Source organism: Pteropus alecto, unplaced genomic scaffold (genome assembly GCF_000325575.1).
Source record: "Pteropus alecto unplaced genomic scaffold, ASM32557v1 scaffold14, whole genome shotgun sequence".
In the NCBI taxonomy this organism is placed as follows: domain Eukaryota; kingdom Metazoa; phylum Chordata; class Mammalia; order Chiroptera; family Pteropodidae; genus Pteropus; species Pteropus alecto.
In genome coordinates this window covers 8942068-8954334 of record NW_006436810.1, presented here as the reverse complement: position 1 = coordinate 8954334, position 12267 = coordinate 8942068, and the positions used below count along the sequence as shown (strand labels likewise).

At 32.8% G+C, this 12267-nt stretch overlaps 1 protein-coding gene across 19 annotated transcripts in view; it reads left to right on the top strand.

Annotated features, from left to right (window-relative positions):
* PIGN (phosphatidylinositol glycan anchor biosynthesis class N) overlaps window positions 1-12267 on the top strand; it is an 81460-nt gene that overhangs the window by 26941 nt on the left and 42252 nt on the right. For all 19 annotated transcript variants that reach the window (XM_025048118.1, XM_025048117.1, XM_025048120.1 and 16 more), the window contains 3 exons: window positions 7216-7294; window positions 8226-8408; window positions 12243-12267. The exon at window positions 12243-12267 is cut by the window's right edge and continues 82 nt beyond it. In XM_025048118.1, coding sequence (XP_024903886.1) covers window positions 7216-7294; window positions 8226-8408; window positions 12243-12267 — 287 coding nt within the window. The remainder of the gene's footprint in view (window positions 1-7215; window positions 7295-8225; window positions 8409-12242) is intronic.

Here is a 12267-nt window from a genome sequence, read left to right as displayed (position 1 = left end):
AACAGTAGTGATGATACTAGTCCTTATAAAATAGAATGCGGAGATTCTAGCTTTAGTTGAAAGAATTATAAGACAGAAGTTTAGGTATTAGATTATTAAAGTGACCAACACAGCCAACAGAGGAGGTAGAAATGGTAATATAACCATATTGAGGCGGGCAGAGACAGCAGGAACAGCCGGAGTCAGTGGAGAGTCAACAGAAGGTGCCTCAGGCCATCAAGTCAAGAAATAATAATAAAAGCATATTATTAAGAAAAATGGAAGCAACTAAAGAATAACGAAAAACAAATACTTGAAAAGTATTTGTCTCTGGTTTGGGGAGTTGAGAGATGAGAATGGTGGTGGAGGGATTTATTGGTTGTCATTATGTTCTTCTCTTTTTGAAATTTTGAATTTATATGCATATATTGCTTTGACAAAACATTTTAAAAAATAGGTATTTTAATCATTGGCATGGATCATAAAATTATAAAAATGGGTATGAATAAAAATTTTATTTTCCATATAAATTTTAAAATCATCCCGAGTTATGTAAAAAATTATTTGGTTATTACACAATATTTAGGAATTAGTTTGGAGGGAATTAATATTTTTACATATTGAACATTACTATTCAGCATTTATTTATATCTCCTGTTATGTCTTTATGTAAAATTTTATAGTTTTCCCTGCAGTGTACATCACTCATTATTTTATTCCTGGATATTTTATTACTATTATGAGTAGTATCTTCCCCCCCCCCATTACACGTGTTCAGTAAACCAGGAAAGAGGTATCACCATTTACCATTTGAGTACAATGGATCTCTTATTTTTCTCTAATCCAATGAATTGTTTTCATTTCTACACCATCTGTTTCCTTCTAATCACTGTTATATATACACCTGATATCAGCATTGTCCATTTAGAAACTATATCAAGTAAATATTGGCACATAACTGTGATAAAAGATGAAAGAATACTGTCATCACACATTTTTTTTTTTTTTTGCGAAACCGCTGAGATTCTTACCACAAATAGTTGTGTGGTGAAGTCCTTTCCTCTTGAATAAGTACCATATTTTATTTTTCTTTTTAGGAATATATTGTTCACTCACCAATTCTTAAGTTTGAGAAAATTTATCTAGGATATTAACATCTAAAAATTCATAATCTTGAGATTTTACTTACATGATCAATTTCACCCACATCACTAGATTTTACTTTAATCATGTATTTTCACCATTCTTCCATTATCTTATTTAGTCTTTGCTAGCATTAATAATTGATGAATAATGTAATAATTTCTAGGACGATAAAATAGAAATGTTTCAAGATATAGGAAAAATAAGATTACTAAAATCCTATAACATATTTTCGAATTGTAAAAAGATCCAAAGACTCCATATGGTACTTGTATATCCTATTTTATCGTTATTTATAAAAGCATGTCAATTTTATCTTTGATATTTTAAATACCTCTAAATAATTCATTCCAACAAATAGAGTTGCTCAAAAAAAAAACCTCAAAGCTAGAATTGGGTCCAGTAGACCCCAATGCTGGCCAGCAGGTGGCGCTACATGACTAGTAGAAGCATAAAAGGTTTGCCTGAATGTGAAAGTACCTTAAAAAGGAGGAAAAACTCTATATTTGAAAAATGGGTATTTAGAGGTCAAATGAAGACAAGGAAAACTTTAAAATAAAAAAATTTCATGAAATGAGAAAAGAACAAAAAGTCTTTTAAGAGATATTTTAGAAAAAACAAAATGGGAAGGAGATATTGTGCTTTGCTAATAAAAGCAAAAACATGTTATCTTTTATTTAAAACTCCTTATGTGAATTTAGGGAACTTAACTAAATTTTAACAAAATATTTTAATATATTTTCTACTAAAATGGCAAAAGGTACTTTGGTTCTTTTTAATATATTTGTTTCTTTAGGCTAACATAGATTAAAGTTTTTCCCTTATACCAAATTTAAATACTGGTTTAATGTGAATCTTTTTATCACTTCAACCATCTGATTTCCTAATTAACTTAATAGGAGTGTAATTTTTGCCTCAAAACTGAAATTCTTTTTTTTAAAAATAACTTTTATACATCACACACATACATAGAAAAATATTGATGTACTCAGTTATGACATGAAAAATAACATGATTCTACATCATTGGTCAGTCTAAAGAATGCAGATTATTCTAGAAATGATTTTTATCCTGCTTTCTCTGTCTTTATCTTGAAATATTTTTTTTTCTTTAAATAGATATTCTAAAAAGGAATGGCCTAAATATCACCAGACACCTCTAAAATATTATGTGTAAATAAGTGAAATATTTTTATAATAAAAACCTGAGTAAAGAAGATAGAATACTTTAAAGGGCAGCATTTTAAGGAGATTTTGTTCTCCAAACATTAGTTCATCTTGAATAATTGATAATAAAATTATTGATAATCCTAAAACATGGTTTATTTTCTTTTACAGTCTTCAAATAACTATGGGAAAAGGATAGAATAATAGCAACCACAGCAAAGAAATGTGCACGGTTAATACTCATTTCTCTTTTTCTTTTTACTTAAGCATAACATGTTGCTTTTAAAACTTGATGTTTTCGATATAAAAGACTTAGTCAAATGATTTTTTTTCATAGAAATTACTATGTTGAAATGTTGCATTGTTATTACAATCAAATATTACTTCTGCTGAATTCTCTTCTCCCTCTCTGGGATTCCAATTATATATGTATATGTACGTGTATGTATGTGTGTATGTGTACGTGTGTGTATATATACACGTGTGTGTGTGTGTGTATGTATATTTAAAATCTGTTCACAATGACTTGTTGATTTTTTTAATGGTCTTTCTGTATTTTAAATTCTTTCCTCTCTAAAGTTCACACAAGATATTTTCTACTGACCTATCTCCAAATACATCAGATCTCTTTGGCTTTGTCCAGTTTGCTAATATTGAGTTTTTAATTTCAGTTATTACATTTTTTCAATTCTGGAATTTCCATTTCCATCCATTTAAAAAATAGATTCCAGTTCTTTGGTGCAACTTTCTATCTTGTTCTTTATTACTGAATATATTAACCACAATTATTTAAAAGTCTGTACCTGATAACAATTCAATAACCATATTATTTGTGAGTATCTCACTTGTCTTTTTTCAGTTAGTCCTGTTGTTGAGTCTTCAGTTTTTAAATGAACTTAGCATCATATATTAAAAGTTTTAGAAACTCTGGATTCCCTCACCTCCAGAGTTTTACCTCTAACAGGCACAGAGAATGGTAGCTCACTCTAGGCCGTCTCAGTTTTGTCACGTCTCCTCACTTTCTGTTTGTCTCTGCCGTTAGAGTGTAGCCTGCCAGGGATCTCGGTTGGAAGTTTGTTGTGTTACCTAGCGCCCTTCCTTTCTGGTGGCTCCTCAACAGCAAATTTTGTCTCTCTCATCTTGAGACTGCCAATCTTCTGTCCACTTTTCTGGGGCTTTCTTCTTAGCTTCTTGTCCTTCGGTCCTGCACAGCAGTAGAACCCAGCTGCGCATTAATCCTATGTCCCTTCTCACCTGCTTTCTCGTCAGCATCTGGCTGGGCTCTGCTTCTTAACCTGAGCTGAGTTCGTATGTAATAGAGTATAAATTCTTGCTTATTCAAGCTCCTTCTCTCATTCTTTGTAAGACTTCACTTCAGAATCTGTATTAAATTAAATAATTCCAGATGGTTTTCTTTTCTTGTCTTTTATTAAAAATCCAGCATGAAAATTGAATATTGTTATTTTTCTTCTCTTTTTGGTCCTCAAGGCTTGCCTGCATTGGCAGCCACAAACTTTAATTTTTATCTCTGCTGTCTTTTACGATTGCCGGGGGCTCTGTTGGATTCTTTATCTCTTAGCAGCTATATGCCCAAATTCTCGGCCTTTTGCCCTGCGCCAAGAATAAGACTGACACATGCCTTAAGGGCTACAGTTTGTAGAATGTTGAATTCGTTTTCTGTGGTTTCCTTCTCTTTGGGATTTTAACCCTTCAATTCTTGGTAGTCTCAACAGCTTTCTAGTACCTGCAAATTGATTTTTAATTTTATATTATCAGGCCTCCTAGTTATTCTTGGAGCAGTAGTATACACAAGCTTCTCTTTCATAGCCAATAACTATGGTTAAATCTTCATGTTTTAATTATTTTTTGAAAAAACTGGTTAGTGAAATGCGGACAAAAAAGTAATGCATATACACAATAAAAATCACACAAACAGTCATAAAAAGTTACCTCCCCCATGTCTCAGCCTTCCATTCTTTTTCCCTGGAGGCAAAGTTGCAGTTTCTTATGCTTCTGTCTCTCTATATAATATACATTTGTACATGTATGTATATATCTCTTTTGCTAACACATTTAAAATTTTAATTTTGAAATACTTCAAATATGCTGAAAAGAAGGGAGAATGTAAGAAAAATTCTTGTACCGACAATCCAGGTTTAAGAAAAGTTAACATTTTATCACATTTCTTTAGAGCCTCTTTTTCTTAAGATATAAAATGATGTAATATAATTGAATCCCTATTTTTTAAACCTACCAATTTTTACAATTGTTTTTTCCATTCAGTATGATTTTCAAGATTTATCCATGTTAACACGTGCAGATCCCCTTCATTTTAATTTATAATATTCCTTCGATTACTCCTTCACCAATCCCCTTTGTTTTACTGTTGTTATTTCTTTTTGTCTTTTTTTTACATAACTATTAACATATTGTACCTTATGTTCAGGACTTTACATTTCTCACAGAACTTCTTTATGTTTAAAATATGTAATACTAAGATTTATTTTACACCCCTTCTCAGCTTATGGAAAACTAAAAAAAATAATTATATTGGGGGACAGATTTTTTTCTAATAGTCTTTAATGTCATAATGCTACAGTGAGGTTTGTACAGAACATTTTGATGACTTCCAGACATATTCTGAAGCTTTGGTATGTCCCAAAGTTTATAAATAATCCATTTTAGGAAAAATATAAATTAACCTGACCATGATTTCTTTACCTGAGTACTCCATATAGAACATAATATTTTATGTATAAGACAATGTAATATAACTAATGTAATACAGCATAAATATTTCTCTTTAAAATGTTTTTCTCATTCTTAAGGCTTCACTTAAGATTGCATATTAAATTTGCTTAAGTAATTTAATTTAGTTCCAGACAAGTGTTCTTTTCATCTTTTTATTTAATTTAGCAAATCATTTGGTGCTTTAAGAATGGCAATGTGTTTTATTCTCTTCTTTCTGTTCCTTTTTTAGGCCTGCAATATTTCAACAGCATTTTAGTCAATTAAGATTTATTTATTCATTTTATGTGCTTAGCACTTTGCTAGGTATTATTGTGGATATTAATGGCAATAATTAATGGCCCACATGGAGGTTAAAATTTAATTAAAGAGAAATGAATTGCTCATTAGACCACACTAAAGTGTTAATGGTGTGAGATGGAAATTGGAGTGGACCATAAAGGATAATGAAGATTTGATTTTTGGAAAGCAGAGAGGGGAGGATCTCTGTGAACAAAAACTCAGATGCGAGTACAAGATAGGTGAAGATTTTAACCATTCTGTAGCCGAGGGTATACATTTGGGATAACGGGAAATTAAGTAGAATAGAAGGAGGTGGACATCAAGAAGCCAGGAAATTTAGAACTGGTGAAGTAGACAGTGAGGTGCCCACATCGACTTGAAGTGAGTTAGGGTGTGTTAGGAGGCGGATCGGACCAGGGCATCCTTCAAAGAATGCCTGTGCCCTTTGGCCCAGTGATTCCATTTCTGAGAATACTAGGAAGACATTACAAAATGTGTGATGTCTGAAGGACAGAGATTGGATCATGACAACATTTTGAAGTAACTTTTCTTTAATGTGTTCCTGCTTCCTGGTGCCTTTTTCCTCCCAATCTCACTAAGTTCAGGGGTGGTGAATTCTCTTGCAGTCTGAAACAGTGATTGGGCTCCCCTGAATTGAAAGCTCTGGGACTCCTAAGTGTAGCACAGACTCTTAATCAGGGCCTCCCGGAGAACCCTAGAAGGTTTATAGATGAGCCTCTGAAGTTCATGAATTTTCTGAAATTATATGTAAGATTTCAGATTATGTGCATTTTTATAGACAGTTGTAGATTCTGAAAGAAGTCTATGATCCCACCCAAATTAATAGCGTTGCTTAAAAGATTTACTTCTACACATCTCAATCTGAACTCTTAGAGACTGCTGGAACCAAACACAAAGATGATATGTTATCATATTATGTTGTACCATATGAAATTGCCAATATTTAATTTAGTAGCTTTTGACATACAAAAATATCAGTTTTGTATGATCTAACCTAATACACCCTTAAATAACTTTTGCGCTTTTTAAATGTAAAGGTATTTATTCACTTTAGTAATATGTAGGTTTTAGTTAAGCAGTATATGTTCAATTTTGTGTTTAAATATATTATTTCAATAAAGTAATTGAGTTCTGGTTATATTTCCTCAGTTTCTACATTCCATAAACGTAATGTCTTTAGATATACATTTTTTTTTTTTTCCAGTTTATGCTGTTAGGCCTATTTCTCGTGTATTTAAGATCTCTACTGTGGTAAAACAAGGACAGGGAAATGATAGAGTAAGAAATGAAAGATAGGGGGACCAAAAAAGGTACAAGGTGTAGTATAATGTGTAGTATAATAAGGACAAATTGGTATAGTATAATAAGGACCAATTGGTTCAAATTGTTTGCTAACTTTGATCGTTGGGTCGGCTCTGCCTGGAGCTCTTTGATAAAGCGGATTCTCAGGCCCCATCTGGCCCAGGGGTACAAAGTGCCTGATGGATCTGCCTGGTCTGTCACTTCTGCCATGAGCACGGGAGGACAGTGTGGTGGAACTCACATCACTGTTTGCTGTTCCATTAATTATGCCGATTTAATCCGAATTTGTTTGCTAGCGAGAGTATTACATTTCTTCAAAATGATGTATTATATGACTGTCATAAGTATAGTTTGGCAGATGAAACTTTGAGTCAAGAAAACCACATTTAACTATATGTTATTTCTTGGAAGATTTCAGATAACCAGCAATAATACTATTTAGCTGAAGGTTAATTTTTAAAAATTTTTCTCAATTTTCACCATCCTTTTATTTTTTAATTAAGAAAAAAAAAACAAGAAAAAATATTATTGAAATGATTAAATATTTTAAATTTAACCTTTTTTCTTTTTGTAGGTTGCTTTCTGATTCTAAACAGCTCAACATTTTAAGAAAAGCAAGATCTTATATAAAACAGAAAAAGTATGAGGAAGCAGTGAGTATGCAGGCCTTTTATATATAAATAGCTGATCACCATTTTGGATGCGGGGAGAGGCACGGTGTGTTAATGGAGAGCCACGTGAGCAGGCCAGGGAGCTTTCCTGAACCTCAAGGAAGGGTTGAATTTCCTGACTTGCTGTTTTAGCCATAGATGTGCTTCTCTTATTTCAGATATTGGGGTAAACTTTTTTGGGTTAGCACTGGAAATGAACAGTTGCTATTTTCTGTAATGAATAAGTATAATCCCAATTTCTGTCACCATACTTACGTATAATATTTTAGAATAGTATATGTTTGCACATTTGAAATTATCAACACACTATCATAAGGCTACTGATTTTATAGAAGCTTTGACCTTTCCCAGCTCCTACTCTACTATACTTTTCATTAATTTTCTCTTCGTTAAATGGTCATATAATTTTAAAGTAGGAAAGAATTCTAGTTCAGTCTTTAAAATTTCCTAAGTAATACCATGCATTTATAATACTTATTTTTGTTATAACTTTAAAATGATAAGCTATTCTCCTCTAAAATATTATTAAGGTAGTTTAAGATGTTTTTAATTTGATTCGGGTAATCTAATACGAGAAAGTAAAAATTGATATAATTGTGGGCATTCCCATTATTTGGGACCTATATTAGAGAGCTTTTATTTCTTTCTTTAATATTTCATCTGAAGATAATTTTCACAAAATGAATCATTTTAAATCACTACACATATCATAGTTTACATTTTAAATGCCTTTATCAAGATTTAAAAATTCATTTCATTCAGGAGTTTTTCTTATACTTTGCAAGAAGATCCTTGAACCATGAAAATCTATTTTTGATCCATTATCTACAGTTACTCTAATAGTTTTTCTTCCTTTAAAACTGAGGTTTCTTATTCCTTCCATGTGGCAAGTTATATTTTCCTTTCTCCGCAGGTCTCCCTCTGCCAGGAGCTGATCCAGCTTGCACTGAAAGGACTGTCCTATTATCACACTTATGACAGATTCTTTTTGGGCTTCACTGTTGTGCTTGGCTTTGTAGGATGGGCATCTTATGCTTCTCTGTATATCATCAAGTATCATTCCAGTCTTACCAGAGGTGTCAGCAAAGAAGTTAAGGTATGTTCAGAAAATATAATGAAGATGCAGATGATAGTGTAAAATCATTAGGACTAAGGGAAGAAGCTGAATCTGATCTACTGTGATGAGTTCATACAGTGTGCAAGTTGTGCTATGCTAACTCTTATCTTTCATTTCTTTTGTTGTGTTTGGTCTTTTTTTCTCAGTTAGCTCTATTTCTTTAGTTGGGAAAAGGGTATATTAGTAATAATGGCCCTATAACTTAACAGAGCTATAAAGGTAGCTGTATCGTTTAAATTCTCCATGACATTACTGTGTTAATTTTCTGTTCTTTTTTAAAAATAATTATTTCGCATGTCATAATGATTCCATATGTTTCTAGTATTGGTGGTCAGAAAACTACTTTGAAGCAATATATTTAACTTTATCTGATATTAAAAGTTTAGGAGTTGGAAAGTGATAAAATCAGTTCTTCAAATGTTCCTTTTTAAATAGTGTATGTTTTCCTGGAACTACTTTTATTGTCTTTCAACTTTCTGAAATTGTTACGCGTCTCCAGAACTTTCTGTTTATCCTCTTTTTAAGAATTAGTCCCTAGTTTACTATCATTTCAATGTCAAAAAGAAAACCTCATTAATAATACTTTGTATTAATCCTACAAATATGGTTTTACTACATTAAAACATTTTACTTTTTAAAAATGTTTGCTAACTGCCATTTACCAGAAAGAACATATTACTTTCACTTCCTTTACTTCGTTCTCTCTAATGATTATTACCATGTCTAAATCTTCTGAAAGGTAATATGTCTGGATGGTATATTATTAATAACAACAGTCTGCAAAGACTTCCAGTGGTTAACTTCTTCCAATTTTATATTTTATTTTTCTGATATGGAAGCAGGAGCAGTAGTGTTTATTCTAATTTTTTATAGTGCTTTAATGTATCTTAATAATTTCCTCCAGGTAATTTCATTATTTGAATGTATATGAAATTGGCTAGAATAAGAATAATTTCTTATATGGTAAGAAAGGAGACAGAAACAATTATGTTTTAATAATGACTATCTCTAGACATTCTGCTGGGTACTTGAAACTTATTTTGCCATTTTAAACTCATAGCACTGTGAAAGTAGGCATTATAATTTTTCTTTATAAAAGAAGAAACTGAAACTGTTTAAGTAACTTCCAGAAGGACACTCAGCTAGAATATGAAAGAATCAAGATTTGAATCCAGAGCAATCTTGTGCCAAACTCTGCCTTTTCATATTTACCTTGATGTTCAGGTTCTTGAGAAAGGATATGACGTCTTTAGATTGATGTGGCAATAGATTTCATAGCTGGTAGTTCTTATTCATTAATCTGATAATGTGACCAATATTTAATTGAAGGTACAGTACAGTGCTAGATGATGCAGAGGCTAGACAAAGAAATATAAAATTCAGATTCTGCCCTCAAGGAGCTTAGAATTAAATAGAGAAGGTAGTAGATGTATATACGTAACCTAACCTTATCAGATGTAGGTCACCATACTACACTATATTACAAAAGACAACTTTAATGCTTAACAAATTTAATATACGTTAAATGTTAAATGTTTAAGTGTGGTACAAAGACTATAATCTTAAAATAAAGCGAGGGTGATAATAACAAGAAAATGTAAGCCTTGGTGGAACTTTAACAGTTAGACTATAGGGAGAGGGTAAGAATTAAAGCAAATTAAATCATATATAGAGGCAGAGTTGGGAAAACATATTATTATGCTGGGATAATGAACGATATTTATTATTATGCTGAGATAATGAACCATATTTATTAAGCCCCACTGTTAGGCCCTATTTAAGCTTAAAATTACCTGAAATTTAGTGGTTATGATGCTCATAATCTGGGTGGGGTAATTTAGGCTCCTCTTAAATGAACTCAGAATTTAACTTCCGTATATTCTTCTGTATATTCTTCTTCTTTGCTTTTGCCAGTTAGATATCTTTTGCTTTAGAACTGAATATCCATACTCGCTACATGCTTTTCTTTGTTTTCTTATTACCTAGTAAAATTCTAAAATATTAACCCCTTATACCAAGTCCCATGATTCAGCCTCTACCTGTATGGTTTAAACTCCTTGAAGGCCAGCACCTAGCACAGAGCATAGCATACATAGAACATGCGACTTCATAAATGTTTGTTGGTTGAAAGAATATTACAATACACATGAAATGGTTCATTATCATCAGGATTTTTAGGGGGGCCAAGGAAAGGCGGGAATCAATTAATGATGAAATAGAAAATGTCCCCCACTCTCGTTTGAAATCTTTTTGATGTTTACTTCAGCTGAACCAAATTCTTTATGATTTAGTTTTCCTACAAGTAGATGTCATTTGTAATGTATATTACATTATGTACCAAAGGGTTAGATAATTATACCACATTGAACTGATACTAGAAAAATCCCTTAAGTGTTTTTTTTAGGTATTTTTTTAAACTTCTTGTTATTTTGTGATTCTCAAAATGACCCGAAACCAATCTCAGTTTTTAAAATGAATATCCGCTTCAGCCATTTTCAACTTTAGAGATCCTACCTGTCCGCATCTCTTTGAGATTTGCCCCTTCTTCTCCCACCCTTTGATTGGTTTCTGTAGTGACTACTATAACTAATGCAAAGGAAATGAGAAGAGAATAAAAATAAAGTTAATAATAGCGGCTACCATTTAGTAAACAGTAGTAATGTTCCAGGCATTTTGTTAAGCTCTTTACATAATCTTATTCAAGCATTACCAACCTCGATAAATAGATATGGAACTATTATTCCCATTTTATAGATGGGATTAAATTCAGTCTCAGGAAAGTTTCATATTTTTCTCATGGTCTTGCAGTGAGCAAGTGACAGAGCCAGAATTTGAATTATGACACGTGTAGCTTGAAATCCTTAATCACAATGCTGTGTTTCACCTTCCTTTTTACAACTGTGACCTATTTTATCTTTATTTCTTTCTTTCTCGTGACATTTTATGCCAGTAGGGAGGAATCATTAAGAGGAAAAGAATCTCTTGCTTTTTCTCCTTGAATTTCCCTACTCCCAAAGGTAATTCTTAAGTCTTTATTTAGCTTCGGCTTGCCAAGTAAGGGGAAAACAGAGAAAACAAGGCGTGGAAGCAGGGGAGTGCCACGTTACGGCTCCATTCCTGGGTTTCGCTCCTGTGCTCTTCTTAGCATCACAGTACTTTCCACAGCAGGTCCTTTGCCCAACCATGGAATTTCTCTCTGACCCTTGCATCATTACTTCTGGCCCACAGCACCCATGGGCCTGTGCAGCCCGTGGAGGCCATGACTGGAGACTTACACTGAGGGACTTCTTTCATGTTTGGCAGGTGGTTGGGAAAAGGAGATGTGATGGAATGAAGCTCCTGTGGTTGGCAGTGGAGAGAGGAGCGTGGGCAGCCTGTCCAGTCGGAGTGAGAGTAGATAGGAGTGTTGGTCCAAAGGGGGATCAGGTCCCACTGCTCACTGTGGATTGAACGGGATCAGCAAGCTAGTCAGGGAACTCAGCATTTATTAAATTGCATCTAAGGACAAATATGTTCCGAGTTCCGAACAAGTTACTTGCAAACAAGCATTAGGAACATAGTCACTTTTAAATTGGAAATTGCCATATTGCAGCAATTTCCTGCTATCCAGCTTTTTCTTCTGTACTATGCTTCTCCAATGACAGATTTTTTAAAAATACATTTTTAGAATGCATTATGTAGCCATGTTTTCAATCATCTAGTTGGAGAACCATTGAAAGAAAGTATTACATTTTCTTCACTGTATATAACCTCTTAAAAACCTGTCAATTGGCATGATTTTGGAAGTGTTTCAATGTTTTGTTTGATTTTCAGAAACCAAGCCGTCTCCTGCCATGTA